Source organism: Pleurodeles waltl, chromosome 7, assembly GCF_031143425.1.
Source record: "Pleurodeles waltl isolate 20211129_DDA chromosome 7, aPleWal1.hap1.20221129, whole genome shotgun sequence".
NCBI classification, from domain to species: Eukaryota; Metazoa; Chordata; class Amphibia; order Caudata; family Salamandridae; genus Pleurodeles; species Pleurodeles waltl.
Genome location: NC_090446.1, coordinates 941,506,231 through 941,526,256, shown reverse-complemented (window position 1 = coordinate 941,526,256; position 20,026 = coordinate 941,506,231). Strand labels below are relative to the sequence as shown.

Genomic DNA, 20,026 nt, shown 5'->3' with positions numbered 1-20,026 from the left:
CAGGAATGGTGTTTGGGTTGTTGGGCAAAATGTCTGAATGTTGTATTGAGATGAGCACGTTGCCAGATGCTTGGCCTTCGGTGCTATGAAAGCTATGTCCTTGACAGACAGGGCTGAGGCCTGTGATAGAGATGGAGTTGCATGGCTCAGGTGAAAAGGAATGAGCAAATGCAACTTTACGTAGAGGCACATCAGTTGTTGTATAAGTTCTACAACAGTAGATTAAGCTGGAAGTTCAGACCAATAGGTGCCAGGTTAATTGGGTACCAATGGCACCTTAGAGTGAAACAGTAGCCATGACAGTTTAAAGTATTGAGGTTGGAGGGATATTGAGCAGACTTTGAGGAGCTGACCAAACAGCGGTTGTTGATTTGGATGCCAGAGTGCCTACTAGACTTTTGGGAGTATAAGTGAGGCTCATTACTATGTGAGCAGGTCGTTAGTGTAGAGTGGGGGCAAAGGGTTACAATGGTGCATTTGACAAAAGGCAGGATTTTAGGTCTTCCTTTTAAGACAGTTTACTGTGTATGGCGTGGAGGTGTTATGTGATAGTGTTTCAAAGCTTAGTGGCTTTCAGATAAATAAACCTTCTATGGGGGTGATTCTGACCGCGGCGGACGGCGGTCGCCGCCCGCCAAGCGGTTCCCGCCGAAAGACCGCTCCGCGGTCAAAAGACCGCAGCGGTCATTCTGGCTTTCCCACTGGGCTGGCGGGCGACCGCCGAAAGTCCGCCCGCCAGCCCAGCGGGAAACACCCTTCCCACGAGGAAGCCGGCTCAGAATGGAGCCGGCGGAGTGGGAAGGTGCGACGGGTGCAGTTGCACCCGTCGCGAATTTCAGTGTATGTAAAGCAGACACTGAAATTCTTTGTGGGGCCCTCTTACGGGGGCCCCACGACACCCCATACCGCCATCCTGTTCCTGGCGGGTGAACCGCCAGGAACAGGATGGCGGTATGGGCTGTCAGAATCCCCATGGCGGCGCAGCAAGCTGCGTCGCCATGGCAGATTCCCATGGGCGGCGGAAAGTCGGCGGTACACCGCCGGCTTTCCGCTTCTGGCCGCGGCTGTATCGCCGCGGTCAGAATGCCCGGCGGAGCACCGCCAGCCTGTTGGCGGTGCTACCGCCAACCTCCGCCATGGCGGTAATTGCCGCCAGGGTCAGAATGACCCCCTATGTCTTTTTTTCTGATAGTGTTGGATGACAACATCGTGTAATGATGCTGATCAAATGGTGCAGTTGGGAAGGACTCCGACAAATTTAGTTTGAAATAACCCGTGCCCGAGTCCATCTACTCCTCTCTGTTTAATGTAGAGTGCCTTGAAACTAATGATGCATGTGCTTGGAATCCAATGTGAGTCAGGGAGCACAAGGGTTTTAGTAATTTCTTCCCAGTTTTGGAAGCAGTCTGGCTGCTGAATTTTGCACTTGTAGTATGTAAATTAGGAAGATTGGAAATCCAGAGCAGAGTTGATGAGTTAGTCCAGGCCTGATAGATTAAGCATGATTTTTGGCAGGATTATTTATAATTTGCCACAGTGTTTTAGGTGGAGGAAGGAAGTCTTGACTACAGAACTGACCTAAGGTATAAATGAGAGTTTAGAATACATATGTATAGCTGTGTTTAAGGGAAGAGGACCAAGTCAAGCATGAGTGGTCATTTTAGAGGTTTGTTGGACAGTGAATAGTTGCTGCATTGTAGTATTTCTGTCTGGTGAAGGTTATGATTAAAATGCTTCGGGGCATTCTGTTCTCAACTTCAAGGACTTATATGTCAAAAGGAAATATTTCTGCAGGTAGCTTATTTCTGACTTTGAGCATGATTTAGTTGTTGTCAGTGACTTAACAAGCCAGTCCTAAGGATCAGTGAAGGGAAGCTATGGAGTTGAGGTAAGTGTTGGTGACTAGGGGGGCAAAAGTAAACATTTTTGCACTGATGACCCCATTACCTCCATTTGCAATGCCACGTTTTCGTTCACACCAAAAATGATATTCACAAGGCCTTCATTGTTCATTATTGTACACTATAAGCCCCTTCATGGGTTTGCTCTCACAGGGACATTTTGTCGCTGCTAGACGTCATCACCCTACCTTGTATCTCTCAGGAGCAACAACTGGAACATGATGTTCCAATCAAACAGAAGGAGTTACGAGTGGCCCTGCGCTCATTGTCGATGGATAAGACTAAGGGTCCAGACAGCCTGCCCCTGGAGTTTTATCAGGCCTACTCTGATCTCTGGTCCCAAATCTGGATCAATTATACAAACTCGCCTCTGAGGAGGGCAGCCTTCTCACCTCTCTGCAAGATACTCCACTTGTGTCCATTCCTAAACCTGGCAAAGACCTTACTGATTTCTCCTCATATAGGCCACCTGCTATCCTGAACACTGATTATAAAATTCTCGGTAATATTCTTGTGGATCGCCTACTCCCCCTCCTTCTGCAGCTAATCCATCAGGACCAAAATGGTTTTGTCTTGGGCAGAAGCATGTTGCTAAATTTACACAGGCTTTATGGAGTTGGGGGAGGTAATGTGCTGTGCTGGATTCAGCTGCTCTACACTTATGCCAAAGTGACGGTCCAAACTGGATGCCTCATTTCCATATCCATGGCCATTTATTGTTGCACCAGACAGGGTTGACCCTTCTCCCCCTCATTTTTGCCTTAGGGCTACAGCCACTGGCTGTTAAACTGCACTGTGGGGGTGAGACTTGGATTATCCTCTTAGCGGATGGCCTGCACTCTGTTTCATAATGCTTTGTCTTCAGTTTGTTTTTACCAGTCACGTCAACATAGTGCAGGTCCTGGGTGTGTTCCTCCAAGCATGCAGACCATGGTGCAAATCCAGTGTGTTTCCACTTTTGGCTCATCAGCCCAAATCTTCTGTGGATTGTGGCTTGAGGGCTCTCCTATGGCATGGTACCACGTTCAGCTATTTGAGGATCAGGATCTACCAGGAAGAAATAGATTTACTGGATGGCAGCATTACCTGAGCAGCCACAGCACTTAGAAGCCAAGTGGCCTTTTGGTGAACTCTTCTTCTGACTATTAGTGGAATGGCTGCTCTCTCAAAAGTGGTCATCCTACCTCAGCTCATATTATTTTTCGCGCCTGCCCATACTCCTTCCTAGTCATTCTTTCGCACCCTACATGCGCTGCTGTGTGAACTAATCTGGAAAAGCTGTAGTGCCCAACTGATTGGGGGAATCTAGGGGATTTAATTTTCAAAGATTACTATTTGGCATCTCAGCTGCAGTGGATTTGCTGCTGAGCTCCACATGACAGACATGACCACACAGATGGCACCTTTACACCTAGAAATATTTCAGCTCTTTTTCCCATCCATATGTAAGGCATGGCCATCTCACTTGCTTAATGTGATGCATGCATGCTTCAGGAGAGGACAGCTTTTATTGCCCCTTACGCATCGAGCGCCCCCCCCCCCCCTACTCAGCCTAACTCATGATTGAAGTACGCTGGCAGCCCTGTTTCTGCTCCTCTGGATGATGGTTGGGTTGACATCCTTTGGGGATCTTTTTCACAACGGGGATCTTCTCCCCTTAATAGAGATTGTTGTTCAGTACAGGGTCCCAGCCTGCCCTGCAGCCAATCTGATGCTGCTCAAAGCAGGATTGGCTCAAAGCAGTGTCAGGATTGGCTGGAAGTTCCCAGCCAGGGCGCTCCCAGGCAGACTAGGAGCCTGGGCGCATGTGTGTTTGGCCGGCCTGAGACAGCCTGCCAAACACACATGCGCTCTGAGGGGTGTGCTCCGGCACTCCCCTCAAGCGCTCATCACCCCAATGCCCGCCCCTTTTCAAGAAAACAATAATAAACACTGTTTTCAAGAAAATGATAAACACGGTTTATTATCGTTTTCTTGAAAAGGTTTTGCAGCTGCCGCTGCTGGTGGGAGGGGGCAACACTCCTCTGCCCTAACGGAGGAGCCGCCCCTGCAAAGAAGACAACCATCATTCACAGAAAAGAAAGCTGGTCTTCACAGCTATTGCTGACATGTTATTGTCGGTGCACTGATTATGCAAAGTGTGCCGGCAACCGAGAACAAAGCAACAGAATGTTCCCTGAGACCTCAACTACCAGCAACCAACCACTCCTTCTTCCACACTTTCCCCTGGGCATTTGCTACACCCAGTGAGCTTAGCTAAGGATGGAACAGGATAAGCATATTGGCAATGAGTAGCAGAGATAGTTTCAGCAGTATAATGTACTCTGCCGAAACCATCTCTGCTACTGATTGCCAGTACAGTGACGTGGAAGTACATGTCAAAATGACTACTTGCTGACATATATTTTACTGTGACTGCAACCTCCATGATCCAGCTAATTCCTTAACATATTATGCCTTGAGTTTTTACATTAGGCAGTTACTAGAGAACTTGGCCTGAAAATTTTCTAGATCAACTATGAAATATACTACTTATCCTTGAAGAGTGTCCACAATGTGAGAATGAAACACATTGGCTGTTACCATTTTACAGTGAGTAAAATGAATAAGAAATAAATAAAGTTCAAAAAGAAACAAACATCTGAACTGTCATTGAGTGATGGACTCTTTATGGTTACCTGGAAATGCAAAGTACTCTGTTGTTCTAAATAGGAAAACAATTAACTTTGCCTGTCTTTTCTAAAATATAAATCTATACTTGCCTATTTGTACTAACCTTCACAATATTTTGCTAGTTGGTATTATGGTTATGATATTTTTGTAGCACAATATTTGTGTATTTGATAATCCGACTAAAAATCCCCTGGAGATGGAATATTCCCAGATTTAATAAAAACTGAGTTAACCCTACACATATTGAAGAAACCCTACATGGGCCCAGATGACATTATTTACTACCACATAATTGCCCACAAGAAAACTCAATGTGCAGATGATAGAAAAATCTTCACAAAATGTAATGTTGAGAGTCTAAAGAAATGGCTGGCTGCCAATGAATCCCAGATCTCTAAACTTTACCTATAATGCAACCCAGTGCACTGCTGCCAGGAGTGACTGAACTCCCTCCCTCACAAGTCCAAAAGTGACCTCCATGAAGCAGCTTGCCCAAGCAGGGGTTTTCAGAAGTTTAAGTGTCACACCAAACTCCCACATAACAAAATTGGCCCACCGAATCAATGTGCATGGTCTTCAGTATAAGCTGCATCATTTACAACTCACTGCACATGGAGACATCTTATTTGCCCTCCAAGATTAGTGCTTCTGGTGTCAGCCACATCTCCCAGAGCAGCAATATCACAAGACTGGAATCCAACAAATGCAAGGACAAAACTCTTAGACAAGCTTTTTTCTACTAGAAACCAAGAATCTGGAACAACGTCCCAAACCAAATCTGACAAGCATCCTTTTTGTTTTTCTTCAAGCAAATGAAAATGCTTCTCTTTGTGCTGCATTTCCCCAGACACTGATAACCTCTCTCCACACCCAAACGCTCCAGAATGCACTTTCCCCTGTACTTCTTGTCTTGTAACAGCCACCTATCTTGTTACCAACATGTTGTGTACAGCACTCCATTGATTTGCAGTTAGGTTCACTCTCATTCAATCCCACGCACACAACCATGCTGATCAGCTCCACAGGATGAGGACTAAAGATGGATTAATTATGGTCACGCCGAGGAAGCTTCTGATTGCACACCTAAGTGCTGTGCTTCCGTTCTACACGTCTCTTACGGGCAGCATCCATAGTTGGCAAGCAGCACATGTCCCAGTCAGAGAAGGTTGTTGTCATGCCAAGGACCATTCACCTGAATTCCCAGGACTTCTGCAGAAGGGAAAGATGGTAAGAGCGCCATGTTTCTGGTGTACTTTGGAGCTCTTGTGAAAATGATGGCGGGTGGGTGCAAATCCTTCTGAGCAGATCCCCTCAAGTTCTAGTGGCAAGGCACACTCCTTCAGTCAAGATAGGTTCTCTGCAACAACAGCGCAGTAATTTCAGACACTATACACAAATGCTTTACATTTTGCCTGAGGTGCGAGTCCATAATGAAACAAGAATTGGAATAAGGAATTCAAGTCCATATGAATGGCCCTTGAGCACAGACACTTGCACGGAAATCTGAGAGCATATCCTTCAGCCTCCGCTCAGATGATTCTGAAATCTTTCTCTGTCCTTCACGTTGTGTGTTAATTCACCCAACCAGTCCTTTTCCTTTAGCCAGGGCTTTCTTATTCAAACTCAAATTACTAGGGTGTCCTTGTCCGGGTAGTGTGCTAACCTGTGGTCCATGTAATGAGTAAGAATCACTGGAAAACTGAACAGGAGAAAGATGGTTGTAGTCAAAGCAATGGGGGCAAGGCTGCGCCAGGTGATAGGCCAGGTTCCAAGTTTGTTGGTGGCTGTCTCAAAGGGATGGAGTTAATGGCGGTTCTTTAGAATGTTTGTACATGGGTGTATGCATGTGTTCCTTAGCTCAACATTGAGCTTGAAAATTATGTTTCAGGTGATTAGTAATGTGTTTATTGTGTGCATGTAGCAGATTTTTTTCTTTTTTGTTCGCTACTGCTCAATAATGTTGTGGGGGGTGCCATGAGTTCACCAATAGCTTTTTAGTTCTCAGTTTCTTGCTTCATGTTTTTGGAGCTTCCTGTTGGACCTGCTTACACTGTTCTTTATAAGTAGTTGTTTGGGAGTCAGTAAAAAGGGGCAAGGATAGTATGTCTTTGTGAGCCCTGCTTCAAGAGATGAAAGACAGAGAGTTTGAAGGCTCAGAGACTTTTAAGGAAAGTGTTGAGTCAAGGATCGATAGCATAGTAGAGCATGAGTTGGGTTGAAGGTGATGTAGATTACTGAGGGTAAAGAAAATGTACAATGCTCTACTTGTTCTTCAGATAGAGTGGGGACGTCCATTACTTATCATATTGATTCAGCCCCATTCAGCAACAAAACTGTCACAATTTAAGTATGCGACCTAGCACTGAATATCTATGTTTTATTGCAGCTCTGAATGAACCCACAATTGACTATGGATTCCAGAGGCTGCAAAAGGTGATCCCCAGACACCCCGGAGATCCTGAACGATTGCCAAAGGTCAGAAATACTTTCCAGTTCTGATTGTATTGCCAATCACTTTTATATTTTATGCTGTTAAGGAAGTATGGGCCAGATGTAGCAAGCAGTTTTGCCCATTCTGTGTCTATGGGAAAATGTGTTCGTACATATGGCCCTATATCCTGCAATTCCTACGCAAAGTTTAAAGTTTATACTTAAATGGTATACAGATGCATCTTCAGTCCATAAACGTGAATATTTTAGAATATAATCTTTAGTCCACTGTGAATAGAGTTTCCTAGAACTTCATTGTTTGGTGAGACAGTCTAGAGAATTCAAAGATTTAATCCCCAATCTGTAGACTCTAATGAATTCCGGAGCTTCATCCTTTGTGAGTGTTACATCTGGGCCGAGGGTGGACTTGAGAGCTTAAGCGAGGACATGCAGTTCGAAGAGGAGACATTATTGTATATATTGTCAGTCTGCTTATTCTAAGATGCCATGCTCAGAGCATGGTAGAGCATGATCCATCACAACCTCACTGTTGTCTCTGCGCTTGCTGACAAGATGAAGCATGTCCTGCAATCTGTTCGGAGTATATGTGAGAATGGTAGCAGCGCAATCACGGATTACAGATTCTTGTTTGCTTTCCAAGCAAACGCCATGATTTCAAGAATGAGGATCTGGTCAATCTTAGAGAAGCAGGTTCTCCTTGCAGTGAAACTCTCAATTTACATTAGCTGAGAAGAAAGCCCAAAACTGTCACGTAAAAATATAGAAAAAACGAAAAGCCGTGTGTGTTTCTTTTTTTCTTACTGGGCTATGGCAATCAGATTCACATTCTCCTTAGGGGGTTACGGTGACGAGGAGACTGATCCTGGAACATACGGAACACCTTGGGACTGAGCCATCTTTCAAGACCTTATTTCAATTAGGGTTCTAGCTCCCACTTTGTTCCCTGTGTGGACGTGAAGTGGATGCAATAGTTACATTGGAAAGAGGTTTTGGAGAACCATTCAGTCTGAGCACAACGAATGGACAGGGTGGGAGATCACAATCATGGGAGTCGAACTCAGTAGATATGTAATATCAGGTTTCAATCTGTCATTGGGGTCTATGATATCTATGAACAGTAGAATATCTCCACCTGTGTACAAATGATTTATAAGTCCAAATATATGCCTTTTAGAAACAATATTTTCTACATAACCATGTTTCTGGTTTTACAAAACAATTCAAGTGAATTAAAACATTGTGAAAACCCTATGTAAAGATAAAGTGAAGTCTTAACAGGCTTAGCTCACATAGTGCCATTTTGGCAATGCACCTTTAAGGAATTGTAAGGCAGCCGGTCTTTCCATCATGCAGTGCAGGGGCTAAGAGGCAGTTAATTTTTCCAGTTCACTGGGGAAGGATCCCTAAATACTATTGCCTTTTTAAGGCTTATTTTATTTAAAAACCTTCAATTTTTGAACATTTGTTTTCACTCCTCGTTTTGTAGCACCCCTTTTATTTTCTATAATAAGTCTTGCTTTTTTCCTATGGAGTTTGTCCTCTCCTCTGTCTCTACGGCCACCATGCCAGCTCTCTTTAATAAATGCATTTCATGTGTAGAAAAGAAGTCCTGGAATGACAAACATGATCTATATGGCATCTGCCTTCTGCATTCACACTCCATCACAAAGTGCAAGACACCATACAGGCACTTCAGGGACAAGAATGTAGTTTGCTAATGGGAAGCAGGGAGAAATAGTACACTTACCCTTGCCATCAAGCAGCTCCAGAGGGGTACGTGAGTGGTCACCCTCTTCATCCACTCTTGCATGACCAGATCTGACCCCTCCCTCTAACCTCAGTGTCTTCAGGCAGTTCCTTCAGTTGTTAGTATTCACAATCCAGGTCTAGGTGCTCAAATTCAATGCATTGTCCCTCGATGTTGAAGCACTTGATAACAAGACATTGGACATTGAGAAATTAGATATCAAGATGGTTGACTTTGAGGCATTTTTGTCGTCAAATGTGTCAAGGACATCCTTTGTGGTTTCTGGTGTTTCTTCTTCATTGACGTCTCAGTCTATATGATGGGTATCAACGTTGAGTGGTCCCCCTGGTGTCTCTATGACCCTCAGAAGCCACACTCCCATCTCTAGTGAGAAGGGCAGAACTTGGAGACAGATTCTTCATGCATCTCTTTCTCTGGAGCCACACTTATCTACAGAAGAGCTTCAGCATGTACACCATCCCCCCAAAGTAGACAGCTGCAGAGAACTTACTGGAGACCTTGAGGGATCATCAGTGGATATAACCACCCCTGGTGGCTTCGACTCCTGTGATGCTTCATGTTTCACTAGTCAATTACTGTTCTTGTCCATGGAGTCGAGACAAGGAGTCAACAAAGAAAGGATTCCAACAATATCAACATTCTTCAAATGACGAGCCAATGAGAAATGCATTTACTCCTTTTCTGTCCACAGTCTGCTATCACATTTACTTTCTTCAAATGTGAAAAGCATAATAATTCTTGATTCTCTTCACCTTAGAGAATGCATGTCAGAATGCACAAACCTTTATTTCAGATACAATGGCAGCAATGTACTTTCCCACACTTCTCTGTATCCTCAGTCTGCTAATACAACAGACATGTTCGTTAGCATTATATCTTGGAAAGGAGACTGGGATAAGGGACAGAAACAGAAACACTGGATATAGTCACTCTGCTGGACACTGACGTCTACTCTGTGGTTGCTAACTTCTGCTGGTTAACAGATGGTACCTAAATGCAAGATTGATATCCTTAATGCATATATGTGCAAAGTGCAACCAAGCTGTAGTAAATAATACACCCCCGGAGTATCTCTATATAAATGAAACACTTACAGAATATTTGTATGTCTCAGTCTCTCCAGTATAATTAGGCAAGAGGCCATCTTGATAATATATTCCTTGAGGGTGAAGGTGATGTCCTGGGTGAATCAGAGTCACTTGTTATGTTCTTATCGATTCACATTTGCAGTACTTCTTGATGTTTCCCAAATCATTTCCATAATTTTGCACTAGACATGCCATCTAGGTTTACAGAGTGTTGAAGAGAGTTTCTATCCTCTCAAGAAATCGAAAGGTGTCACTTCAGTCACGGAGTGATGTGTGGTTCTCTAGCTTAAAACTTAGATTGCTAAGCTTTCATCCCACCTGTGTTAGTTGCTAACTTCACAGATTCTTTCAGAAGCCTTTTCATTTTCTGCACCTGGCTATTCAGCTTAGAATGAGGCAAGGCCTCTTCCTTATGCCTTGTCCGCTTCAAGAAACTCTACATCCTGTCAGAAACTACTGGTGCCCCATTTTTTGCTACACAAGGCCAAGTTCCACAAACTCAATTATTCTCTCTATAATAATGATAACTACTATAACCACCTCTGGGCACTTATAATGTTATCACAATAGTGTAAGTAGTTTTCTTCAAGTGTTTTATTGACATCTGGCCAGGATAATGGTCTTTACATATTTGAAATAAGGAAATGTTATAAAAGAAGTGGGGATAACTTTGCAAGCAGAGCTACCACTTAGGTTAATAATTACTTTCCAAATGGGGGTAGAACGAGGAACGTAGTATAGAGACTCCTCCCTTCAACGCACTGGAGTAGTAAGGCTCACCCACCTAATTTCGCCGCTGGCAAAATGAATCTCAGGGGCACTAAGGTTTGCTAATTCAAGCAAAAATGTCTACAGGGACATCCCCTTTGTGAAAGATCAACTATGTCCAATCAGAGTTCAGAGACAACAAAAGTGATAGCATTTTCTAGAACATTGAACTTGCAAAGGGTAGTTTTGTTCACTGTGTATTGTATACAGCACATCAGATTTGAACATTTTACATACAACGATCAGCTTAAGACAATGGTAACACCCAGCTGTTCCATACTTTGTAATGAACTGTGCCAAAGACACGGAAAGAGAATTGCACAGCTTTTAATTTTTAATTATTTTGGATTCAGAACTCATTAATCTTCTCAGACATTTTAATCTTCTATGGACCTATATTTCTCTCATTTAGCTTGAAAGTTATTGTGGTTGTGCACAATAGAAAACATCTTTTATGTTTCTCTTCTGACTGATCCTGCATTATGTTCTTGCTTGAACAGTAAATTACAGTAACTTCGGCGGTACTCCATTTATCTCCTACACAGAGATAGCTTAACTACTCATGTAAAGAATGAATAACGTAAACCCAAGTGGTATGAGAACAAGATTCATGGAATTCCTGGGTTGTGGGCTCAGTGCAAACGGCTCAGTGCAAAGGACAGTAGCCATTAGAGTGTGCCGCCTTGTCACAAATTTACAGAGCAAGGGAGTGCAGCACATCCAAGGACAGATGGAGAGGTCGAAACAGGGGAGAGAGACAATAAACTAGGGTATGGGATTCACAAATAAAGAGAAAGAAGAGATTTAAGGTTAACAGGTCCAGGTAAAGGAAGAAGAATAGGAGATTCATTCAGCGATAAAGAAAAGAAAGAAAGGAGTGCAACAGAGCCAGATATAGGCAGGTAGTATATGTAGAGATATATGAGGAAAGGAAAGAGGTAGAGAAGCTGATTTAGAGATATAGAGAGGCACAAAGAAGGGTTGCGGGCCAAAAATATTCAGATGGAGGTGGGAAATTTCTGACTCAAAAAGTGGAAATATTAGAGGCAGGAGAGGTTATGGTAGCAAATCCAGAAACAGAGAAGCATTGGCAAAGACTGCAGATCTTGCCTTAAAGGCTGATGCAATAACTTTTAATTTTTTTTAATTGTAAGCATATGATATAAAAAGAAAAGAAGACATGGCTCTGACTAAACAGGCGTGCCATCTCCTAGCAATAAAGAAAAATCTAAAAAGATTAATCTTCACATATAGATGTAATAGAACACGATATGTGCTTTATAGTAGGCATGTGTACTTACAATAGGCATTCAAACTTGTTTAGTTTTAATGCACATCACTGGTAAATCTGACTCTTACTGGTTCAAAGAAAAGCTGCTATTGGTTATACATGATTGTTAGATAAATTTATGGTTTAAACACATAAAGGTGACTAAAAACATACAAAAGATAAAAAAGGGGGTTAAAAGTATTGACATAGTAATCCATGCCCATCCAGCCCTGGCACTGATGTGTGCCTCTTCTCAGGTGGATGTGCATATGCAATGACGATAAAACTCCCAACACTCACATTGAGATGGGCTAATCTATTGCCCCAAGCTGTATGCTGTGGTGGGCATCAGCAAAATGGAAATGACAGCTGCACAGACCGATGGAATTTAAGGTCTGACCCAAAGCTCCCTCTTTGTATGTACACATTTTTAAATTATTTTTTAGGTCTAGCATGAGCCAAGACCTTTTGATTTTCCTAAAGTTGTATACATAGTATACTTATATAGGGGCTTTCAGCCAGCCGTCTTCATCCATTGGTCTGTTATTGTGTCATTCATATTTTCCTTCTGCCCACTACAGCATGTAGCATGGGGCACTGAGTCAGCATGCGTCTGCCATTAGCTTACATCATTGTGTGTGGCAGCATTCAGCCCTTTCACAAAGGGCATGTCCACACACAAAGTTATTCCCTTAAGTGTGAGGAATCTGCTATGGCAATATGTGCTTTGGAGACCAAAAATATTTTTGCTTTTAGCCTGTGTTTTTTTGTAGATTGATGAAGCTCAGAAGCTTCCCCAGGAATAAAGTTTTGGAAACACCTTCCTAAAACAAAACACGTATTGGCAATGGCAAAAAGCTTGCAGCCAACACTGGACTTATTGGTTTTGCCAATGCTTGTTATTGCATCAGGCTGTTTAGACAATTGAAGCTGTCTGTAGGCCAGACCTAAACATTGAAGGAAGATAAGATGTCAGAATTGTAGATTCAGAGAGAGAGAGAGCAGAAAAAGTAAACAGAAGGAAGAAAGATAACTACAAATGGACTGTAGGAGAGAGCACTTCGTGATCGTGGCATGGCTAGATAAGTTCAGAGTTGGCCGCTGAAGCCGGAAATTCTGAGGATGTGTGGGCCTTCTACACTCCCACATCGTCTATTGAAAGCATTGTCTAACTAAGAGATCTTAAAGTATTGGAACTCCGAAGAAAACCTTGACACAGCTATCCTTCTGTCTCCTGACACATACATCCTCCTCTTCAGCGCCTGGCAGGGAGGATGTTTGTAGTCACAGTTCATCAGTTCACATTAGCGTCATGCTGAATATTTAAACAGAGAACAATTTGAAGACATCACGAAAGGAGACACTGGCTGCATTTTCATTGGTAACAGCGAGGCTTCACCTAATAATAATTTAGCAAATCAGCCATTTAGTGGCTCACTTGAGCTCAGTGACTGTGCCCGATTATATCCTGCATGAATGCAAACAACCAAATCCCATTCAGCCCCGGGCCACTTGTCCCAGAGGGATACGCAGAGCATGGTTACTCCCCCAAGCTCTCCACCTCTACCTCAAGAGCAGAGTGTCATAGTACATTAACTAACGATTTATCCTTCTCATAGCAAAACAAAACAAACCTTGGCAAGGCATAACAGTCTGGCCTTGGCTGCCAGCCTTTTGGATTTGGAATACCAGGCAGCTCTTAGCGGTCCGTAGACAAAAGGCTCTTGAAGACCCTATTAAAAGCTTACAATGGGCTTAGAGCCTTCCTATTGCTTGCCATTGGTTGGCGTTATTGCCATTCTCATGTACTTGCTTCCTATGCAATGTCTTGCCTTCCTCTTCTTGTACAGCTCCATCCACTGAAGTATAGCCTCTTTAACATCCATTTGATTAGCTGACTTGCATCTTTCCACTGTTCACATTTAGGGAGTTACGTTTTTCATTAAGCTCTCCACGAGAGTGTGTATGTTTTCATGCTCTCTCCCTTGTTCTGCTTCCCTTCAAATACCTGCTCCATTGCTACCCCTTCACCTGCCACACATGCGTGCCTCCATTGCTCCCTTGCCCTCCGCAGTCCTTAGATAATGTGTATTTTTTTATTTTTAGAGGGCTTAGCAGCTGCCATTTACTGTTTGCCCGCTTTGCAGAACAAAAAGCACTTTTCCAAACCTCTGTTGCACCATTGCCAACCATTAACTCTCCATTGTGTAACTCCACATTCTCTCATAGGGGATTTCCATGTGTAGTCATAAGTGTTGAATAGTTCCGCCTGCTTGCAGGGACCCCGGAGCACTTTTTCCGATATAACTTCTTAAGTGTTCATGTTCGTCTTACTTCAGGAAGGCCTGCAAAGTCACTTAAGAATGTCCATATGTAGCCTAAAAGAAAGGCTACAGTGTAAAAAATGCTTCATCCAGTGTGCTTTAAAAAGGACATAGATAATGCACATGTATTCAAATGCATGAATGAGTTGAAAATTTTGCAGAAAAAGCCCTTCACAAACCTTTTTGTAATGCAAAACAGTGATGATGGAGTGCAGGGCAGTGCAGCTCATAGGCTGCCATTATAAATGAAGAGAAAGAAGACTGTGACTTTAAGAACAGCCAGTCCTCCAGTATCCCATCATGCCTAGAGAGAGGCAGTTACCACAGTTCTTTCTGTAGGCAGTCCTAGCTGACAGTAATGATATAGGCCCATTGACTTTGCCAATGTTTATAATAAAATGTTATTGTTGTGGAAGCTGCCAGGCCTTCTCCAATATTAAAAAACATGGAAAAAAAGCTAAAATATTTTGGTCTCGAAAACACACAATGCCATAGTAGTCCCATGCACTGGAGGAAACTACTTTACATGCATATGTGCTCTTTGTGAAAGAGCAGAATGGTGTCACTCACACTTATGTTCCGGTGGGCAGAAAAAAAAATGTCAATCACAGAAAAACTGAAAATTAAGAGACCTGCCTGAAAATCCCTTTAATAAAATCAAAAGCTCTTGGCTAACACCAGACCCATACAATAATTCTTATAAAAAATATGTATGCAATACGTAGAGGTGCTTTTGGTCAGCTCTTTACATCCATTAGTCTGTTCAGCAGTCATTTACATTTTGCTACTGCCCACCATAGCATACAAAATGGAGCAAAACACTCCTTCTCACAGTATAAAGAAAAAGCACACACGAACCCGTGACCACATCGATGCTTCTCAGAAATGCGTCAGGTAATTTTGCTGCTGAATAATTTGCATTACACTTCACCAGCACTAAAGCATGCATGCCTTTTCCATCTTTTCTTTGTACTGCGAGGAGGAGTGGTTTTTGGTATATTTTTCGTCTTTCACCCTAGCATCATTACATCCAAGCTGTGGCAATGTGTACATTTATTGAATTAACAGCTTTGTGGTGGTAATGCCATGTCCTAACGCCTCTCAGCCTAACGCTGCCTTGATTACGGGAACCCTTTCGTCAGTGATGTACCTGATGGCCATGAGAGCTTCAGCTGGCAGCTAGAGCACTCCTTGGACCTCTACCTAGTGTGGCGTCATAATTCACCACCCTTTGATACAGAACCAAATCTAGTTCTGGTCAGCCCACTTTAAAGGAACTGGAAACCTGCACATTTGTGTAGCAAGTGCCCCCAGGGATCGACAGGTGAAATGTCTTAATGCAACCGGTGCTTGGCCTTATATGCAACTCTGCAGTTTTCCATGTAGTCCTAATCCTAACAACTGGGGTTCTCCAACCTCAGACTCCAGCAGCATTAAAATATTCTGACACAGATTAACGGGTTGCTAGAAAGGGGCCCCTGAGGTTAGCCCAGTATTTATTATCTCCATTGTAGGGTGCCAAAATGACAGGGCTCTCTCGTGTAGCATAAACATGACATGCAGCAGTTAACAAAATGTCTTATATGCAATTGAAAAAGAGAAAAGAAACATTTGACCACAACTAGTTTTTTTTTTTTTTTTTGTCCCTTATGAGTTTCCATCGCCCAAAATAATAACTGAAATCAAAGGAAAGCTCCTAAAGATAGTATGGTTAGAATAGAATTTCAATCACTCGTATTTTGTGAGTCTTTCAAGCACTTTGGGGCAGGTTTGATGTGAATGTCACATTTCAATTCAAATGTCAGATGTGCGGCATGATTTTGGAGCTCATAGCAGCAAATCCGCCACAGTCCTACATACAAGGCATTGCAGTAGTCTAGCTGGGGAGGAACAACAAGTAGGAAAGACATTTTGTGAGATAGTTGCAAGAATAGAAGGGGGAGGCCATTGAGCTGGCAAAGATGGTTGAAAGCATTCTTAATGGAATGGTGTTCTGGTGATGGGTCCACACGGCCCACAATTGGGGTCTTTATGTTATGCCAGAGACAGTTATGCTGAATCCATTCTTGAACCTACAATTTAAGTAGTGTGTCACTTGATTTGATTGCTCAGATCCCACCAACGGTTTGAGATATATGCAGGGGTCTTTTTCCTACCTTGGTGACAAATATGCTTGACTTTGAAAATATTAATCAATGTGTCTATGTAGGTGCTGGAGAGATGAAGTGAAACCAGATCCCTGGAAGATCACCCAATTGATAATGAGTGTAATGATATGCATTTCGTTTGTTGGGGCTGTTTTTCAGGAAGAAGGTGAAGCAAGCTAGGGTTTTCCCATCTCCTACCACAATCATTAAAAGGAAAATCAAGCAGTATTGTGTGGTCAATATTTTGAATGCCCGGTTATTTCTCTGATCCCTGGAGAAGATGCCTATGAGATATGCTATTTCTCTGTTCACCCTAGAAGAGGATTATGGGCTACTTCATCTCTCTAGTCATTTAGCAGCTTATGGGCAGTGGGACAAGGCCTATTATTCTTCTTAGCATCTGCCCCTCCTGAGCAACTTCTGCAAACTCACTTGATCAAATTAACACCCCTCATCATTCTAGGTGTTCATATGATTTGACACCAAACTCTCTGAAAAGATATTCAACCTCAGGCTGTCTTTGCGCTCTCTGGTATCAAATATTCCCTCACCTGGTGCTGGGCAAAAATCAGGATTACCTATTAATGGAGTTAGTGGATCATGGAAAGCACTGTGGTGTCCCACACTGTTAGCGAAGCTCTTGTTAGGGGCATTGAGTAAAGTCCCCAAGCTCTGTGTTTGTTTTCCATCCATGGAACTTTCCACATATTTGTCCCTGTAATCAGTTGGTCCACAACATGCCAGACTCTGGCCTTTCCTACTCTATTACGAGCTGACGTTGCATCTCCTGGCAGAATCTTACACTTTCGGGAAACACCAAGCCTGTTTCTTTCGGTGTTGGTGTAAAATGTGCCTAACCCTCGGTCTTTTACATGCTCATGTAATGTCTTCTGTTACATGTGCTTTGTATTTGTAATCGGAGTTAAAAACAGAAAGGGCAGCACTGTTGTTTTTATCCCCACAAGACTGCCCCATCCAAACACGAGCATGACAGATCTGTCACAACTCTTTTACAAGCAGGCTATAAATAGCCCGTACTATCCTGTTAACTGAGGGGCCACTCTATATACCAGCTGTGGTAATCCACTGGAAAGGCAACCATACCTTCATCAACATCACCTAATATTGTGGGACAGAGATGTTTAGAAGATAATGTTCTTGAATATTAAATTTAAACCTAGAGACCATCGGGCAGTGTACTTCAGACTTTTTAATGCTGTGTCGCACTTGTGAAAAAATAATTAATTGGGGCCCCTCGAATGACCGACCTTCTCCCCACAGTTCTGTAAAATGTTCAGTTCAGACATTGCAGGTATGTTTAATGATCCTCTATGCAAATGCAATCATGCAACCAAATACCAGTGGCAGCCTGGACTCCCTAAGAGTGTTAAAAATGCCCACAGTCGGATCGTTTGTCAGGTGGGGGGTCTTTGAGGGTAATTTAGAACCCTTCGACATACACATTGACACCTACCTCCAGTGACCAACTTGTCAGGTGGGCTGGAGAGAGCCTACCGTGCCTGTGTGTTTGGCCGAGCTGGCCGGCCAAATATGCATGCGTAGTAAGGGGGAATGTTGAGCACTCCCCCTCACAGCTCCTCACCACAGATGCCCAGCCCCCTTCACAACGAGGGGATAATAAACATAGTTAATTGTGAAAGTTTTGCAGCTTCTGCTGCTGGTGGTGGGAGGGGGTGGGCGACGCTCCTCCGCCCTAACAGAGGAGCCGCCACTGAAACTAGCTATGCCTACATTGCTGCCAGGACATTGGAGCGGCTAATTATCAGTACAAGAGCTGCCTTCTAAACTGTACCATTTCACCACTTAGTGGATTATGTTGGGTTATGTTAAGAATGCCTCTTTTCATTCTGTGATGTATGTACATATTTACAGGTAGGCACAAAAACCGGAAATTGAGAGCAAAAGAATTACTGTGTGAACTCAAGGATAAGGTTGTTTACTTCATATGTTCAAGTCATAGATAACCATATCTATTAAATGTACTCCACTATTTTCAAGGCACACATATCATTGTATTAGGTTGTAATGGTTTCTCATAGTATTCAAAACATAATTTCAACCGCCACAAATGTTTTGCAAACAAAAAGAGACCCCCCGCCTTGCCTTGGAAAAGGTTAGAAGAACTTACTACATATATATTTGCAACTGAGGAAGATAAAATGTCTATTGACAGACAGAGGAATATACTTTGGCACTTTTAAAGATCTGGTGGGCAGAATTTATGTAGAAATTTGCCAAGGATAACACCATAAGAAGGCCAAGGAGAAATTAATGATTTTGATGAGGCAATAATGAGACTGCAGACTGGAGCTAGCATTGCCTTAGAAATACATAAGTATTATACCAAAGCCCGAACAGAGGATGAATCATCGGATGATCTTATAACTGGCAACTGCCCTTAGATATTTTGACAAGATGACCAATAATAGGATGTGTGATCAAATATTTGTGAATATACGAAGTAAGAAGAGGCAGGAATATGTATGGGTATTAGATAAGCCTAAATTACAAGAGACCATTGCTACAGTTAAGGCCATAGAACAATCACAGTTCTGGGTCAAGCCAGTCACTGATGAGAGAAACCAGAAAACAAATCAAGAAGTATGTAGTGTAATTAATCGATCAACCACAGAAAAGTCAAATGTAAAAAAGAAGAATTTAAATGTTACAAGTGTGTACGTTATAATCATGTTGAATCTTTTAAAAATTGACCTATCATAGGTAAAAAATGTAAGAACTGTGGTGAAACAGGACACTTCAAAAAGGTTTGCAGGGAGTACTAGAAATGTCAGATACAGAGTGTGTTTTGTAAGTGAAAGTAATGTGAACAAAAGACCTGCGAGTGTTGTAAGCAATGATTGTGCTAAAGACAATGTTTTTCTATTATGTGGAAATGACAAAAATAAACATGAAGTACCTGGGAAAACGCCACCCACGAATAACCTAAGAGCCAGTTCTTAATATTAGGACAAGACTTGACTATGGTAACAAAATTCAAGGCTGACATAGATCATATTTACTGCACAAAAATTCATAGCAAAAGTTATATATATACTTGAGCTGCCAGAACTAGAGGAATCTAATAAAGGACCTGAAGCATTTGATGGATACATGATAGATATAATGGGGTTTTATAGAGACATCATATTATTTAAGATCAGAAAACTACGAAACTGTAAGTACAAGACGTACTAGGCCATCTCAAACATGATAGTAGTATTGTGAACATAGAATCACCTGAGTGAATACCTCCAAGTGCCCTGGTAAAATACAAAAGTTGACAACTCGCTCAGACGTAGGACTAGGTGAAATCCACCTAAGTTACTTTTGCATAAACATGAGGCATTTTATAAAATTATGTTTAATTATGTGAAATGCAAAATTGCCATTTGGTCCACTTTAAACATGAGGATCCATTTTGCACTAAAAATATAGTTCAAATGAAAAAAGCACATCAAACAACAGCCACTCATGTACTGTCGTTCAAGTTTTTTCCCTTACATTTGTGGTCAGTTTTTAAAGTAAATGGGGTCCTCGGTTGCTTGTATCTTGGTTAAGGGAGAACCTGGCTTGACAGTTCAGGATGGACTGTTCCCATGAGGAGTAGGCTCAAAA

General features: G+C 42.5%; 1 protein-coding gene across 3 annotated transcripts in view; it reads left to right on the top strand.

Annotated features, from left to right (window-relative positions):
• The window catches only part of EBF1 (EBF transcription factor 1), a 773,266-nt gene that overhangs the window by 679,439 nt on the left and 73,801 nt on the right, over positions 1 to 20,026 (top strand). For all 3 annotated transcript variants that reach the window (XM_069199654.1, XM_069199655.1, XM_069199653.1), the window contains exon 11: positions 6,961 to 7,049. In XM_069199654.1, the coding sequence (XP_069055755.1) occupies positions 6,961 to 7,049 (89 nt within the window). The remainder of the gene's footprint in view (positions 1 to 6,960; positions 7,050 to 20,026) is intronic.